The sequence below is a fragment of the Suillus subaureus genome, assembly GCF_016647635.1.
Source record: "Suillus subaureus strain MN1 chromosome Unknown BJ212scaffold_68, whole genome shotgun sequence".
In the NCBI taxonomy this organism is placed as follows: Eukaryota; Fungi; Basidiomycota; class Agaricomycetes; order Boletales; family Suillaceae; genus Suillus; species Suillus subaureus.
The window spans coordinates 14,649-31,018 of record NW_024538624.1 but is presented as its reverse complement, the minus strand read 5'-3'; the positions used below and the strand labels follow the sequence as shown (position 1 = coordinate 31,018).

Here is a 16,370-nt window from a genome sequence, read left to right as displayed (position 1 = left end):
TCTGAATGTCATTGATGACTTGGATCAAAACTAGTGCAACAGCATTGCTCATATGTCCATATATTATACCAATACCTCGGCCCATACATCTAAATGATATGTATCTGGGCATACCTGTTTATCTAATATATCCTACATTGGCCCACCTGTATATATAATACATATTTCCCCACCCCATCAGCCCACCTGTCTATCTAATATACCCCCATGTCGGCCCACCCATCTATATAATATCTACCATACATCTCTCTTCAGCCCAGCTGTCTATAATATATGTCTATCCTACTCTACATATTGCCTGGATGGGCCCACCCATCTCCATTGGTAATAATATTTCTTCCAGCCCATCTGCCATTGTCGAGGATATTTATAACATCGGCATAGATGGGCCCACCTGTCAACATCGAGGATATACATAACATTGGCCCATAGTCCGCTGGCCCATCTTATATGGGATACTATGTAGGTCAGGTGACCCATATAATATGGAGTTTGTCACTGAAGGGGCTCTCTCCACCTGGATTGGATGAGGCACCAACATGACTGGAACCTTTTTGCAGGGCTTGGAGCTTGGAGCCCTGGGTTTAATGTTGTAAGGATAGCAGGGCATTAGGGCTCCATTTGACACAGAAATGACTTGCTAGAATTTCCAAGGAGAAGTTTAGAGGGTGTTGGTGATGAGTGATCAATTCCATGGAGGTTGCAAGTTGGCCCTGTGTGATATTGATGTGAAGCAGATGTTGTTGATGATCATATGTAGTCATGGTAACTGCGACTTGCTGGAATTTCCAACAAGAAGTCAAAGTGGTATTGGGTATGTGATGATGTTGGGAAGGAACAAGTGATGAGGACTAAATTAAGCAAACAAAATGAAACTAGTGGAAATTTCATTTCGGTTATCTATAGTTGCCAAATTGAGCTAAACAGTGGACTTCTAAGACAAATAATATACTATGACTTCAGGTACTTCCAAGACAGATGATAGGGAACTTCAATCAGAAAGTATGACTTGGATACATTGCAGCCATGGAACAGTCGTGTTTGATTAGAGTTTTAGAAAAGGCAGGCACAGTATTCAAACCTAAGACTTTGAAGATATCAAACACTTTGAGGATATCATTGCAGGTGTGACTTTGAAGACTTCAAAGCCATACTATGACTTCAGGGACTTCCAAGACAAACAACAGAGATCTCTGCAACTTTAGGGACTTTTAAGACAAAGGGACATTGGTATGATGAAGGGATCTGGTACCAGTATGATTGAGTTATTATCTAGTGTGCAAAGTATCCATCTGGGCAAAAAAGGAGTCCTCTATACATGGACCAAAGGGTGAACAGTGCTAAGCTACACAGAACCAAACTTGTCTTTCATCCATTTGGCAGTGATAGCATTCATTTTGACCTTTGGATCAGGTATGTTAGTGGTAAAGTATACTGGATCAATGCACTTGCTGTTGCCACATTTAGGCCTACAACTTGAAGGCCCTTAAGAGACTGCACCCAAGACAGCCCCATATATATTTGTCCTGAAACAGTATTTGTACATGAACTGAGAAGATTATGGTCAAGGCTTACCATCAGCAAATGACTGTTTACAATCAACAATGACTTTTCAAAGCCCAATTCCCAACTCTTGTGGATAGTCATGGCCCAACCTAATGAGAGGGGGATCTAAATGCATATCTAAATGGGTAAGCAATTGGAAAATAAGAGTTAGACCTGAAAGCATGTGGCCATATATTCTTTATTGCCTTTGACTGATTGAAACACAAAGTCCTCGTCAAGAATGAGAACATGTTCATGCATTGAGCTGATTTCAAACTTGACTAGGGAGGAAAGCATTTGTTTGTGGCCTCTGAGTGTGCAAACTGGACCTGGCAGTGCATGAATCAGGAGGCCATTGTTGTCAACTCTAATATTATGAATGGAATGTAAGGTTTGTGGCTTCTTGGCCCTCTGATCTGGTGGTAAAATGTGGTGTGAGTAATAGAAACCTAAGATGATCCCCATACTGCCATTAAAGAGACCTTTGACTATGTTTTTGCATAGGACAATGTATGCTCCAACTTTGAGCTGTATATCATAGCTTGACTGTTGATTCTGTCCAGCCTTTTGCTGTTGACTTGGTTGGCCAGCTTTAGCATACAATACAGACAGACAGTCTCCAGATGAGGTAGGTAGGATGCTGGGATTGGCATTTGTTGCTTGGCCAGCAGTGCTTGCAACTGGGGCATGATATTATTCATTCTGATTTCTTTGAGTATGTTGAGTAACCCTTGTATGATGGATTGTTAGTCATCAGTAGTTGTAGTTAGGACAAGTGTACCTTCTTCATTCTGCTGATATACAGTGGTTAACCTGATGTGATTTTATTTGAAGGCAGTGTCCCATGCCAGAGATTGGAAAGCAAATTGAACAGATTTGCCTCCCAATGGTATCAGAAGCAATTGGAGAAAATCACCTGACATTATGATCTATGAAATGAGTTAGAAGGATAGGGAGCAGTGCAAGTCTCCTATGCAGATTCCTCCAAAGGGGAGTTTAGTCTTGCACAAGTTTTGTGCAATAAAGTCTAACTGGGTCAAAAATATGAGGGTTATCATTGATACTGTGATCTATTAAACATGATGTGTCAAGCAATATCAGATGAGGTATATTTTTATTGACAATTAATACTTTGCATGCCAGCCACTGTGTTGAAGCAGTAGTAACTGGGAGACAGACATATTCCTTGAATTACAAGGAAAAGGTCCAAAAAGGGTGGCTAACAGGTATTGCAACATTGGATGTTGAGGTTGGCTTGGCAAATTTGAAGTTTGCATATGGCATTTGCACTGATTGGTCCATATACTTCCATGCTGTTTTAACTAGCCTAAGCAATATTTGTACTATGGAGGAGACAAGGCAGATGTTACTACCATTGGTAAGCATGAGTCCTGAAATAAAAATGCTAACCAATCCAGTGTTATGGTTGTATACAGTGTCTGCAATGGTATATTCTAGGTAGGTATGCACAGAGCAATTTGGTATCAAAGTGTCATAAATGTCTCAAGGCATGTAAGTAGTTCTTCCCTGCTGATAAGCTGCCCTGGATGCATTTGGCTGTTACTGCCATCTGTTTCCTTCTTGCAATACACCTTGGTTGCAGTCCTCATGTTCTTCCAGAAATATTTAATTGTAGTGTTTGCAATATCATGTGCTCATTTTTGCTTGCAATTTTTGAGTGCCAATGGCCACATATTTGTCGCACTCTAAGACCATCATACAAAGGGTGATGAGGCAGTGGCTATATAACTCTGGAAGTCATGTCACAGGTGCCCAACATCAAGTGATTCATAGATGAACGGACTAACACAACATAATATGCATGGTAGGTTGACAAACATTTTGATGAAATGTTGTGAGGGAGTATTCATGAACTTGGTTAGTGAGGGTCCTTCCTAGTGTGTGGTCAATGTAATGAGACAGTTCAGTTAAATGCATGAACTCGTAGTTGTAGAAGTGCCTGCCTGTTGCAAATGAGGCAACAGGTGTGTAAACTGCATGGAACTGCCCAGCAGGTTGTATACTCACACTTCTAAGTAACACTCAATATTATGTCAGGATGGACTCACAGTATATTGCCAGGCAAGAGAGTTACAATTTCACCATGCCAGTTCTCCTGGATATTTTCATGGTTTCAGTAAAGATCCACCAGTGTAAGGGCCATCTAGAAGAGGTTGGTATGAGTAACCATGTCCTCATTAATCAGCCTAAAAAGGCCTTATTTTTCTGGCCAGTTTTGATTTGGATAAAAATTGTGCCACCATCAGAGTTGTGATCAGGATTGATCCAATAGGTGGGCCTGTGGAGAAAAGCCTACAAACACACAGTGAAGTTGTCCAGGTGCACATTTTTATGGACAAGGCAGTCAACAGTAGATTGGTTCCATCCATTAATGATACCATGGTTGAGAGTGCTGAGGATAGACAGTTTACTGTTGTAATGACATACAAGAGTTATTTATGCACCTCACAAATGATGGGAGACTGCCTTATAAAAATGGGATGTTGAGTATACACTGGATCTTGTGAGGATTGTGTATATTGCTCATAAATTGCACAAGGGTGGTATGTTGGTGGGGATACATGAAATCCTTTGTTCATTGTTTGGCATCTGGTTATTGCATTATATCAAGTCAGAAAATAAAGGATTTCAACAGGCTCACTATGCACCATAACACACATAAGGTCAGACATACTGTGATCTTCAATATAATCCAAATCAAAGGTTGTGGGCTCAGGTGCACTGACTTGCTGGATGATGACAGCTTTACTGATGTGAAGCACTCACTGCAGAGATCTTGTCACATAACTGTCAACTTTTGGCACACCAGTCACTATACTGTAAGTCAATAACATTTTGTGACATCTTGGGGAGGGACTCTGGAAGCATCACAAAAAAAGACACTGCATTGGCGTCTTCTTGACATTTGTTGATGCTGTCCTTCATGATGCATGGAAGGACAGTGGTGGATCCATCACACCATTAAACTATTTCTGACTGTTTGTGAACTTGAGAGCCAATTATTGGCATGGAGAGATCATGAGAGTCCAGGTCAGTGAATACAGACAAGGCAGGTGAGGGGGATGTTTGGACATGTGGAGGGGAGGGCAAGTAGATGAGGGAGTCAGATGTGTCTGTCATCACTTCAATATCACACATTAGATGGGGAGTCCCAGCAACTATGGGGGCCTCTTGGTTCAGGAGGATGGGATTGATGGGGATGGGTCCATGCATAGAGTTAGATGGCCCATCAAGACTGGAAGGCATTTCAGCAGTGGGGATGGGGTCATGGGCAGAGTTAGATGGCCTAGCAATATTGGAAGATGCTTCAGTAGGTGAAGGCCAACACTGCTTTTGAGGAGGGTTACCTTGGGTGCTTGCATATGTGGTTTGTTGGGTCTTCTCTGTTTCTTTTCTTTTGCATTTTCTCCATGCCTGCTTATTTGTGGTGTTACACTCCTTGATCTGAAGGGCCCTAACTGGATCTGATTTCTCATTGGCAAGCCATTGTCTTATCCATTCACATTGCCTTTCCTCAGGAGTGAGGTCAGAGTGAGTGAGATTGGTGTGTTGAAGTCTTGGCTTCTTGATCATATTGTAATGTCAGCAAGGAATTTCCTCAGTAAGATATATGGAGACAGATTAAATGGAGACAGGTTAGAATTAGGCACAAGTTAATGTGTGGAGGTTGTGATAAGATGAGAGTTAGGGCCATGGTCAAACAAGAGTATGTATATTACTATGAGTGTCACAAAGTGGACAATTACATAAGATCATTAAAGATGATGAATTGTGGTATGTCTTGGAAGCCTTATTATGTCCTCAAACTCATGAGGACATATGCAACTTTGAGGCCATGGATGTGACTTTCAAAACTTTCAAGATGCATGTGTAACTTTAGACCTCAAAGACATAGTTGGAAGAGTTCAAAGAGTTCAAAGGCTTTGAGCACATCATATTTGGACATTTATTATTTGTGCGATGGGCACACTGTCTTCCCACATAAATTGAATAGATACACAGGAATTGATTGGAATGTCAAAGTGTGGGATACATGTGTGTGAGCAACTAGAGGGTGAACATATGCAAACTACTACTAAGGAAATGTATGAGATATGTCAATAGGTATTAATATGTTAATTAATTGTGAGACCAGTCCAGTGATGTGATTACTATGCATGCAATGATTATTCTTACAACTGGTGACATTCTGTGTCAATATGGCTGAAGATTTCCTTGCTTTGATTCTTTTAATATTTAAGGTTGGACTTCCACTGCTTGGTGGTGAGCAAGTACACAGATCCTGTGTGGATTTTCTCTAGCCTGCATTGGAACATTTGTTCACAGGAAAGGGTCCAATATCCTGTGTCCAGCCCAGATAAATCTTATAGCTGAGGATTGGACCACCATGCCAATGTGGTGGTTTGAGCACATCTGTCTGTGGACAAGGTTATGAGGGGGATACATCAGAGGAGTAGAAAAGAGGTGTACCTGTGTCAATGTAGTATATCCTGCATAGGATCTCAATCTCATGCTCACTTAATGTGTCATAGAGATATGTGTGGGATGAGACAGGGAATGGCAGGGTAGGTGACATGGAACAGCAGTTTGAACAGTATACTGCACTTGAATAAGTGGAGTATCATGCCCTCTGAGGATGGTCCCCATTGCTCCCTAATGCACTAAATGATGGAGGTGGCATTTCCGAGGAACAAGTTCCAAGTGCAAGCATATTTTGGAACAAGAGGGAGGACCAGGTAGCCAGGTAGACTCTTGTCCTTCACCTGCTTGACCTTGAAATATATGTTGCAGTTTAGGAGCTGCTGAGCATGCTTGGGATGTAAATCCCATAGGATTGAAGGTGGTTGAACCTCAAGTGTGAAAGAGGATATAAAGTACTGGATAGCAAATTCATTGCTGTGGTGTTGAAGTGGGAGATTGGCCTCCATGATGTATTTGCAAACAGTGTAGGTATCAATGATCTGGGAGTCTTTGATGTGCATAAAGTTGCTTGCAGACTGTATTTTGTCTTGTGTGCTGCAGAGCAGTCCACAACAGCTGTATAAAATGTCTTCCAGGTATGTAGAAAACAGCATGTCCTGCCCAGTAGTTGTTTGGTGCACCACAATTCTTCCCATCTTATTATGGTTGGATGGGAGGGTAGGGGGTTTGCTGAGTAGGGGAGCTGGCATTGCAAGAATTTCCTGCAATGGTTGGTCAAATTGTGTGTTATTGTGAAGTAAATCTCGGTCCTTGTCAAATAGGGAGCAGATGTCCCATTAGTTTGAGATTTTGTCATAGGTGAATTCCACCCAGTGTCTGGTCTTGAACTCCTTCTTGGCATCTTCAAGGTTGAGCTCTCTGCAGAACCTGCCTTGTTCCAAACAATACCATACAAAGAACCTTGTTCCATCTCTTTGAGTGGGTCTGATAGAATCAAGAGCAGCTTGAAGTCTTTTGTTGACCCATTCCTTTACAGTGTCAAATGCTCATGATGTGAATAGCTTGTGTGCTGATTTCCAGCCTTCAACAAGGGTGTTCCATTGATGAAGGCTGTCAGGGTTGAGATCAGAGAAGCCTGGCCAGAAGTTATCTGTGATGGTTTTGTTGATCATTGCACAGATTCAGAGCTGTTCTTCTGTGGAAGGAACAGCGAGATAGAAGGTGTGATTTTTGTAGTATTGGTATAAAATATGCCTTTTGTTAAGAACCATGCTCAAAGGAGAGAGAGACTGACTCAGAGGGGCTTGGCCTCAGCTTGTACGCTGTGCCCCTTACCCAAGTATGTGCCCTTCATTTCAGAGGAAGTCTAATGATGGTCTGATGAAGTCTGGAGGACTTCCAGAGGAGCGTGGGAGAGTTCCAGAGGAATGCAGGAAATGCTCAGGAGAGTTCCTGCTGCAAGGTAATACTTCTACTGGAAAACAGGATGGAAGGATAGGAGGTCTGGAGGTATGGAGGGCGGAACGTCTGAAGGTACGGAGGGCGGAACGTCTGAAGGTATGGAGGGCGGAACGTCTGAAGGTACGGAGGGCGGAACGTCTGAAGGTACGGAGGGCGGAACGTCTGAAGGTACGGAGGGCGGAACGTCTGAAGGTACGGAGGGCGGAACGTCTGAAGGACAGGATGCCCAGAGATATGAGGGACAGGAGGTCCAGAGGTCCAGAAGGAATAGGGGCTACATTGGACAAAGTCCAATGTAGAAGCAAACAGAGGTAGACTACCCTAAGATAGAGTAGGAGGGACAGGAAGTCCAGAAAGAGGGTAAGTGCTAGAAAAGCAAGACTCCAGCCTAGGGAAGCAATCCCTAGACTTGGGACAGAGACATAGGGGACAAATCCGAAGGTCTGGAATTCTGGCCTGGGGAATCCTTCCCTAGGCCTTATGGAAAAGGACGAGACTCAGACGGACTGAAGTCCAGAAGATGATTGGCAAGTAGAACAGGATCTAAGATGATATTCAGACTGAGGACTCTACTGTAGTTGTACAGGGGTCATATACTAGAGGCTATCCAAGAGGATCAGTAAGCAAAGGAGTAAGGCTATGTATGAGCATGTGGAAACACATTGGTAAGTAAGATGGAACATAAGTAAATGAACTCGGAGATGAAACTAGTACAAGGATCAATCAGCAAGATGGAAACAGAGATAACCAAGAACCAGAAAGGTGGAGATGCCTAAATGGGGATAGGCGCAGGATCTCGGACAGAGGGTGGGAATAGGTCCGGAGATAGTACAGTTAATATCCGGAGGTCCAGAGATCTGGGGATCCAGAAGGCAGGGCAGAAACAGGACTGAGGGTAGTGGATGTAGTCTGGAATCCAAGAGGAGGTAAAGTCCGGATGTCTTGCTGGACAGAATGTGTGTAGGGTGGACAGGATAGGGGATCCAGGAATGAGTTGGATATGGGGTCCAGAAACAGGTCTGGAAAGCGTGGGAATATGATGGGATCTATGTCTGGCATACGGGATATGACACCTTTCAACATTCCTATCTTGACCAATACAGGAACATGTATGCAGTTGAGATAAGGGTATAGTATCCAAAGTGCTGAGAATTGGGGGTCAAAGACAACACTGACACATCTGCCAAGCACCTCCAGTTGTAGTGCATCAAGGATATCATATATGTGGGTCTCACTGAGACAAGATTGAATGAGAGTACAAGAGGGAGAAAGTGGGCATTAAGGGTCTGCATAGTTGGCAGTTTTGTATTGTACAAGAGCACACCCATAGAACCAGTTGATGAGCCCTATGAGACTGTGGCACATATTGCAGTAACCTATCTCTGTATTATACAAGTGAATGGATGTGCATAATATCCCATATGATACAGGCCAGCAGACCATGGGTTGAAGGTAAAGATATCCTCAACTATGACAGATGAGCCAGAAGGGATATTATTCCCAATGGAGGTGGGTGGGCCCATGTGGGGAATATGTAGAGTAGATGAGTGGGCCAATGGACATGAATATTCTATAGATGGATGGTCCAAGGTAGTTGGATATTATGTAGATGGGTGTACCAACATACAGTGGCTCAAAAAACTGTCCGCATGTTTTGACATTTTTCACTATCTATGATATTGTGTGAGAATGAACAAATGCCTCAAGGACATGGTTATACCACATTGTAGTATGGCTTCAGGGCTTTCATTTGAGCCCTACACCGTGGGAATCGGTGGAGATATGGTGGAGATACAAGGCTCACAAAATGGTGACTCATGCGGACAGTTTTTTGACTCAAGTATTTTACAATAATAACCAGGTATTCTAGTATTTTGTATGACCTCCCTTGGCTTTAATTACTGCCTCTATCCTTCTAGGCATACTCTCAATTAATTTCTGGCAATCCTCAGCTGTGATCTTTCCCCATTCCACTGCTACTCTCTCCCAAAGCTCCTATACTCCTTTAGGGGGGTTTTCATAGGCTTGAAGCTTTTTCTTGAGTGTTCCCCAGAGATGTTCAATGACATTGACATCAGGAGACTGTGCTGGCCAGTCAAGAACATTGATGTTATGTTCTTCAAATCATTCCTTAGCTCTTCTGGATGTGTGCTTGGGATCATTATCCTGTTGGAAAATGATATCTTCTTCATCAATCCCTGATTCTGCCAAGCTAGGCAGCAAGTGGTCATTTAAAATGTCCACATACTGCTCAGCATTCATCTTCCCCTCAACCTCAGCAAGCATTCCCACACCATTCCATCCCATATAGCCCTATAGTTTTAATATACACTCAAAAAACTGTCCACATGAGTCATCATTTTATAAGCCTTATGTCTCCACCATATCTCCACCGATTCCCACGGTGTAGGGCTCAAATGAAAGCCCTGAAACCATACTACAATGTGGTATAACCATGTCCTTGAGGCATTTGTTCATTCTCACACAATATCATAGATAGTGAAAAATGTCAAAACATGCGGACAGTTTGTTGAGCCACTGTAGATGTGTATCAGATAGACAGGTATGCCAAGGGTACTTGTTATCACATACACAGGCGGGCCCAGATGTATATTATATTAGATGGGTGGGCCAAAGGTAACAATATGTTATATTAGACAGGTAGGCCAAGGGTGGTATATAATATAGACAGGTGGGCCCAGGTGAATGATAATTGTAACATGACAGAGCTTAGATAGTTGTATATCATCCAAATCAAAGGAGGTAATAATTCAAAGTCAGAGCATGGGAGAGTTCCAGAGGAGTACAGGAAATACTCAGAGGAGTTCCCACTGCACAGAAAGTGGAAAGACCCCAAGGTAATATCTCTACAGGAAACAGGACAGAAGGATAGGAGGTCTGGAGGACAGGAGGACAGGAGGACTGAACATCCAGAGGTCCAGAAGGGATAGGGGCTACATCAGACAAAGTCCAATATAGAAACAAACAGAGGTAGACTACCCTAAGGTAGAGTTGGAGAGACAGGAATTGGACCTAAGTCCAGAAAGAGGGTAAGTGCCAGAAAGGCAAGGCTCCAGCCTATGGAATCAATCCCTAGGCCTGATGAATAGGACAGAACTTAGGTGGACCAGGGTCCAGGAGAAGATTGGGCAAGTCTAAGTTGATATTCAGACTGAGGACTCTACAAGAGTTGTACAGGGATTATATGCTAGAGGATATCCGAGAGGATCAGATAGCAATGGAGTCAGGCTATGTACAAGCATGTGGAAACATATTAGTAAGTGAGATGGAACATAAGTAAATGAACTCAGAAATGAAACTAGTACAAAGATCAATCAGCAAGATGGAAACAGAGGTAACTGAGAACAGAAAGGGGGAGATGCCTAAATGGGGTTGCACACAGGATTCAGACAGAGGGTGGGAATAAGTCCAGAGATCTGGAAGGCAAGGCAGAAACAGGACTGAGATATGTGAGGTGGTGGATGTAATCTGGAATCTGAGAGGAGATAGAGTCTGGATGTCTTGCTGGATGGAATGTGCATATGGTGGGCAGGATAGGGGTGTACAGATTGGGCTAGTAGTGAAGATCCAGAGGTCCAGAGCTCAGGGGTAAATCCATAGTGGAGCTAATCCTGCTGAGGTGTGGAGCACACAGTGGAAGGGGATCTGGGCATGAGTCAGATGTGGGGTCTGGAAATAGGCCCAGAAGGCGTGGGAATATTATAAGATCTATGTCCAGCATACAGGATATGACAGTATGCAACATGTGAATTTTTCACTACACAAATCACCAAGTATCAAGTGCTGAGACTCAAAACCCAAAACTCAAGAATCACAAACCAAACACCAAATCTTGAAAAAATGTATATAACATGAAATTTTTTTATTTCATTACACAATTCACTGAGTGTCAAGTGCCAAAACCTGAAACCCAAAGTCCCAAGCCTGAAACTCAAGACTTGAGTCTTGAGTTTTGGGCTTTGGGTTTTGGGTTTTGGCATTTGACAAAGTGAATTGTGCAATGAAATAAAAAAACTTCATGTTATATACATTTTCTTGAGATTCAGTTTGTGGTGTTCAGTTTTTGAGTTTCAGGTTTCAGCACTCAACAACCAGTGAATTGTGTAATGAAATAAAAAATGTCATGTTATATACATTTTTTTGAGATTTGGTGTTTGGTTTTTGGTTTTCAAGTCTCAAGTTTCAGGCTTTGTGTTTTGAGCCTCAAGTTTTGGGTTTTGGGTGTTTGGGTTTTGGGTGTCCAGGTTTTGAGACTTGGTGATTTATGGTAAATGAAAAATGGATATGTTGCACACTAGGTTTTGGTTTTTGGGCTTTTGGGCTTTGGTACTCAGTAATCGGTGAATGTCAGACATGGAGTATTCAGGTTTTTGGGCTTTGGGCTTTGGTGGTTGATGGTAGGTATATGCACTCATATAGTGGGTAAGTACTCCATGTGCTTGATTCTCTGGTGCCTACATCAGCACACTGATTCATATGTTATCCAACTATCTTAGCCTAGTTATGTTTATTGCACTCATTTACCTGGGCCCACCCAACATGAAACTTCAGGTGTCGGCATTTGGTACTTGGCATAGTGAAGAGTTTCAAGTTTTGATGTTTGAGTTTCAGGTTTCAGTACTTGGTACTCAGTGATTTGAGACTCGAAACTTGAAACTCATAAAAATGTTTAAGTTTTGAGTGTTGAGTTTCAAAGTTTGTTTTGATATTTGAGTTTTGGGTGTCGGGTTTCAGTACTTGGTGAATGTCAGACATGGTGTATTCAGGCTTTCAGGTTTTGGGTTTCCATGGTTGATGGTAGGTATATGCACCTGTATATATAATAAATATTTCACTGCCCCATTGGCCCACCCATCTATATAATAATATCTGCCATACATCTCTCTTCAGCCCAGCTGTCTATAATATATATCTATCCTACTCTACATATTACCCAGATGGCCCCACTCATGAATATATCCAGCCATCCGCATCATTAAGGATATTATAACATTGGCATAGATGGGCCCACCCATCAACATCAAGGATATACATAACATCAGCCCATAGTCCACTGGCCTGTCTTATATGGGATATTATGTAGGTCAGGTGACCCATACCCATATAATACAGAGTTTGTCACTGAAGGGGCTCACTATGGAATGCAAGTCTTGATTTCTGTGCACACCAAACAGCATGGGACTGCTTCTTGTGGATGTGAAGGTAGCTGTAGGAGGAGGGAAGGGGTAGCATGGAGAACTCCAAGGGGAGTATGGAGTCCATGCTGAAGATAGAGGTGGTGTGGTGTAGCATGTCCTCTAGCCATTTCCAGCTGGCTTTTTGTCCAGTAGACGGAGTGTGTGAAGTGCCAGAACCAATGATCTGGATGGTAGTGAGGCACTGGAAGAGTGGGCCTGTATATTTTAGTTCTGAGTTGTTTGGGGTGGCAGTAACCTGGATATGGCAAGAGAGGTAGGATCACAGTTAGAATATGGTCTCAATGTTGGGATTATCATGAGTGAAATCTGGTTTGATTTGCTAAGGGAATGGGCACACAGTTTGCATGGCTGAAAAGAGGATCCAGTCTACCTCCTTTAAGCAGAAATAGTTTCTGTCCTTTGGGAATGAGCTGCAATACATGTGAGCATGTTAGTGGTGGGCAGAGAAGTTGCTGCTTACTATGAAGGAGGTGTGAGTAATGACAAGCCTCCTTGAATGGCAAGGAGATTTGGATGCCATGAGATAGCACTGGAAGGTTGTGTGGAGGACATGGAGCTGGGTAGGATTACAAGAGAAGATTAAGGGTGAGGAAGTGTACAAGTGTGTCCACTTGGAATTTCCAAGTAGAGGCCAAAGATACGTAGACCACAGACAATGAATCTGTGATCTGAGGAAATGAAGGTTTGAGTGTGGCTTCTATATTTAAGGACTTATGCAACATCACATGCATGACTTAGGTGACTTGTTGTGAGTAAATTTATGATGCATTGCTTATGAGTAAGTTTACAACATAGGTATAAAGTCATGAAATCCTGGGACATTATGCTATATATTACAAGCAACAGCAAGCAAATGCTAATTTTGAATACAGAACAAATTATGAGTGCAATTCTGACCTACATATACCTGCAAGGGAAAATGACCCAAATCTAACAACCTCCAACTAACAGTACAGGGGCTATAGGGGCTACAAGTACATGGTGCATGAGAGAGTTACTATTGAGAATAAATTGCAGGGTTTTCTATCTGTGCTGGAGTTCCTAGAGTGGTTGCAAGGACGTCATGTGAGCAGCTGCTTCCTGTGTTGTGACTGCCCAATCTATGGTCCAAAGTTGTGAGGCTGATTAAAAAAATGCATGAATAAGGTCATATAATCAGGGGTATCCTAAGCTGAGGATGGTGTCATTAGTGGAAGGTGTGTATAACCAGGTGCTAAATGAGTGAATGGAATCTGTGATTTCATCAGTATAGTGCATGCCAAGGAGATTGAAGACAATTTGGGTGATTGCAGGTATGGTAAAGACAAGGTAGGGGATGCCCAGCCAAAAGTCTTGGAGTGAATTATTGTCACAAGCCAAGACAGGGTGCTTGAACCTTCTGTACCCACCACATGAGGAGCACAAGATACATTTGTTAATGTAACAATGTATTGTCTTGCAGTAGTGTCTGAGGTAGAAGTTGGTGTTAACAAGGTTGCAGGTGTGTAGATCTGTATGGGGCTTGAGAAGAGGGAGTGAGAACAATAATCTGTGGAGAGCACAAACCACCCATAGTCATTCAGATAGGATTTGAGGATGACAATCTTCTCGTTGATATCACTGGGCAAGGGAGTAGGGGAGAGGTGTGTGGTGGGGGATTCCAGTGATACACACTTCTTTTTGAGTGGGGTTTCAGTGTCTCCAAGAGGGCAGTTAGGACAGGAGCCACGTATGAAGAAAAGGGGTCTTCTAGTGGCCTCTTTTGCAGGGTGATGCAGTGAGCAGGTGCATCACCATGGAGAGGTTTGATCTTTGTACTGTTAATTAGTGTAGAGGGAAGGCACGAGAGGTCAACTTACATTAATGTGGGTGAGGATATGCATATGGAGGGCAGCAGGAAGGTCTATGAAGGGGCAAGTTACAAAGGGACAATAATAGCACTTCTTAGACATTGGCTTGGCAGTTAGTAAGGTTCCTATGAAGTCATTAAGTGAAAGGTTGAGAACAGTGACAGGGTTACTTGCCAAGAAAATTGATTTTCAAGCATGGGTCCTCATTATGGATGAGATGATGTCTTTCAATTTCATTTGACTGCTTGCCACAGAAAACATATGATTGAAGGCAGTTTGGTGGGAAAGGGATTTGCTAGTTAAAAGCATTGTTGAGTATACAGGTGAAAAGGGGTGGTGAGTGAATATGCATCCCTCACAAATTTTGCAAGGAAGGTCAGGGTGGGTTGTGAGTACTTGAGTTTTGGGTTCTCTTATATGGATTATCAGAATCACATGTCAGGAATTGCAGAATGGTGAAAATAGGCATACCTGAAGTGCCAATGACTAGCTGAGAAGTTAGGAATCAAGAACAGAAGATGTGACTTTGAATATATTCAGTGACTGGTCCATTGCCTATTGAAACATTTTACCTTGGGGCAAAGCCTCAGGTCCCCAACATAGCTTTGATTCCTCTCATGACAGTTCTTCCATTACCAGTACATGGGTGGACAAATAAAAAACAAAAACATGGAAGCATGAACCCATTTGTGAGCATTAATATATCTATGATCAAGTGTTAGCCATCTCCACATCATCAGTAATATTGGGTTGAACATCCTCCATGTGAACATTGTCCAATTGATCCAGTGGAATAGGTTCAATGTAAAATGTAATCATGAAAGAGTGACATTGTGGAATTTTGTCTGCATCCTTGGGTTTGTGCTTGATCCATGCTTGTAATGATCTAGTAGAGGCCAAGTGAGTAGGATCAACTAGCAAGTCTCATTGCTATCTTTTGTAGATAGGGGTTTGTGGGTTGGCCATCAATGATAACCTTGCTGTTGTGAATAACTGCTATGACTGTTGGGAGGATGAATGGGAATTGGGTGCCATAAGGGCATGATAGGTGATTGCTCAGAGATCCTGAATGTAGAGAAGGGTGCATGCAAGGTTCTTGAAAGGGTACCTAGCACTTGTAACAGTACACCCAGTATGTGGTATCTTTGCATTTGATGGATAGGAGGAGTAATATGACCTTGCTATAGAGAGAAGGAGTGACTTCAGCATGAGAGTGGTGTAATATATGATGCCCCTATCTTTCTCCTGGAGGATGATTGAGTGATGAGTTTCAATGACCTTTTCCTTGAGCTGTGGGGCAGATACCAAGATAACAGAGTAGCTGATGTTACATATAACATGTATGAGTGATTGTGGGATCTGCATCTGCAAGCACAATCTGGGTAAAGAGATAGGGGACATTATGGCTGAGAGAAATGTTATGGGTTTAGTTAAGGTAGTGATAAGATGAAACAGTTTGAAACAGTTGCAGTAGTTGTCTGAGGTGAAAATGTGATGGGCTTCATTAATGAAGACACACATAAGCCTTTGTTTAACAGATTGTACTCAATGAAAGAAGTCATCTGTCCCTGCCTAATCAGCAGATACAATCACAATCTGAGCTGTTAAGACATTCTGGATGTGGGGATGCTGGCCTCCCTCAATACATATAATGACCAACTATCATGCCATATCCTCTATTCAATGCCACAAGGGGTGTTATAACCATGAAGAGTGTGCAAGGGTGAATCAAGGGAGTCACAAAAAATGCTAGACTCTTGCCACTACCAGGGTTAGCAGGGACAGCATGAATGATTGGACTGTCAGACCTTGGTAGGGTTTGTGAACACCTTGTATTTTGGAAAAGAATGAGAGGTGTTTTGTAAGGTGGTTG

The 16,370-nt window shown here is 42.5% G+C and overlaps 3 protein-coding genes across 3 annotated transcripts; 1 reads left to right on the top strand and 2 right to left on the bottom strand.

The window, feature by feature from the left end:
* Positions 1 to 4,527: 4,527 nt before the first annotated feature.
* On the bottom strand, positions 4,528 to 5,139 carry BJ212DRAFT_1487072 (uncharacterized protein; the record flags this gene model as incomplete). Its single annotated transcript, XM_041341222.1, has 1 exon — positions 4,528 to 5,139. One exon carries the CDS (start codon positions 5,137 to 5,139, stop codon positions 4,528 to 4,530), a length of 612 nt encoding a protein of 203 aa, XP_041186517.1.
* A 7,093-nt stretch (positions 5,140 to 12,232) lies between these two features.
* On the bottom strand, positions 12,233 to 13,220 carry BJ212DRAFT_1304609 (uncharacterized protein; the record flags this gene model as incomplete). Its single annotated transcript, XM_041333637.1, has 4 exons — positions 12,233 to 12,281; positions 12,638 to 12,903; positions 13,006 to 13,078; positions 13,129 to 13,220. 4 exons carry the CDS (start codon positions 13,218 to 13,220, stop codon positions 12,233 to 12,235), a joined length of 480 nt encoding a protein of 159 aa, XP_041186516.1.
* A 426-nt stretch (positions 13,221 to 13,646) lies between these two features.
* On the top strand, positions 13,647 to 14,614 carry BJ212DRAFT_1304608 (uncharacterized protein; the record flags this gene model as incomplete). The annotated part of the gene is made up of 7 exons (XM_041333636.1): positions 13,647 to 13,733; positions 13,828 to 13,864; positions 13,921 to 13,965; positions 14,110 to 14,148; positions 14,223 to 14,290; positions 14,333 to 14,424; positions 14,476 to 14,614. The coding sequence occupies 7 exons, from the start codon at positions 13,647 to 13,649 to the stop codon at positions 14,612 to 14,614; spliced, it is 507 nt and encodes a 168-aa protein (XP_041186515.1).
* Positions 14,615 to 16,370: the final 1,756 nt, after the last annotated feature.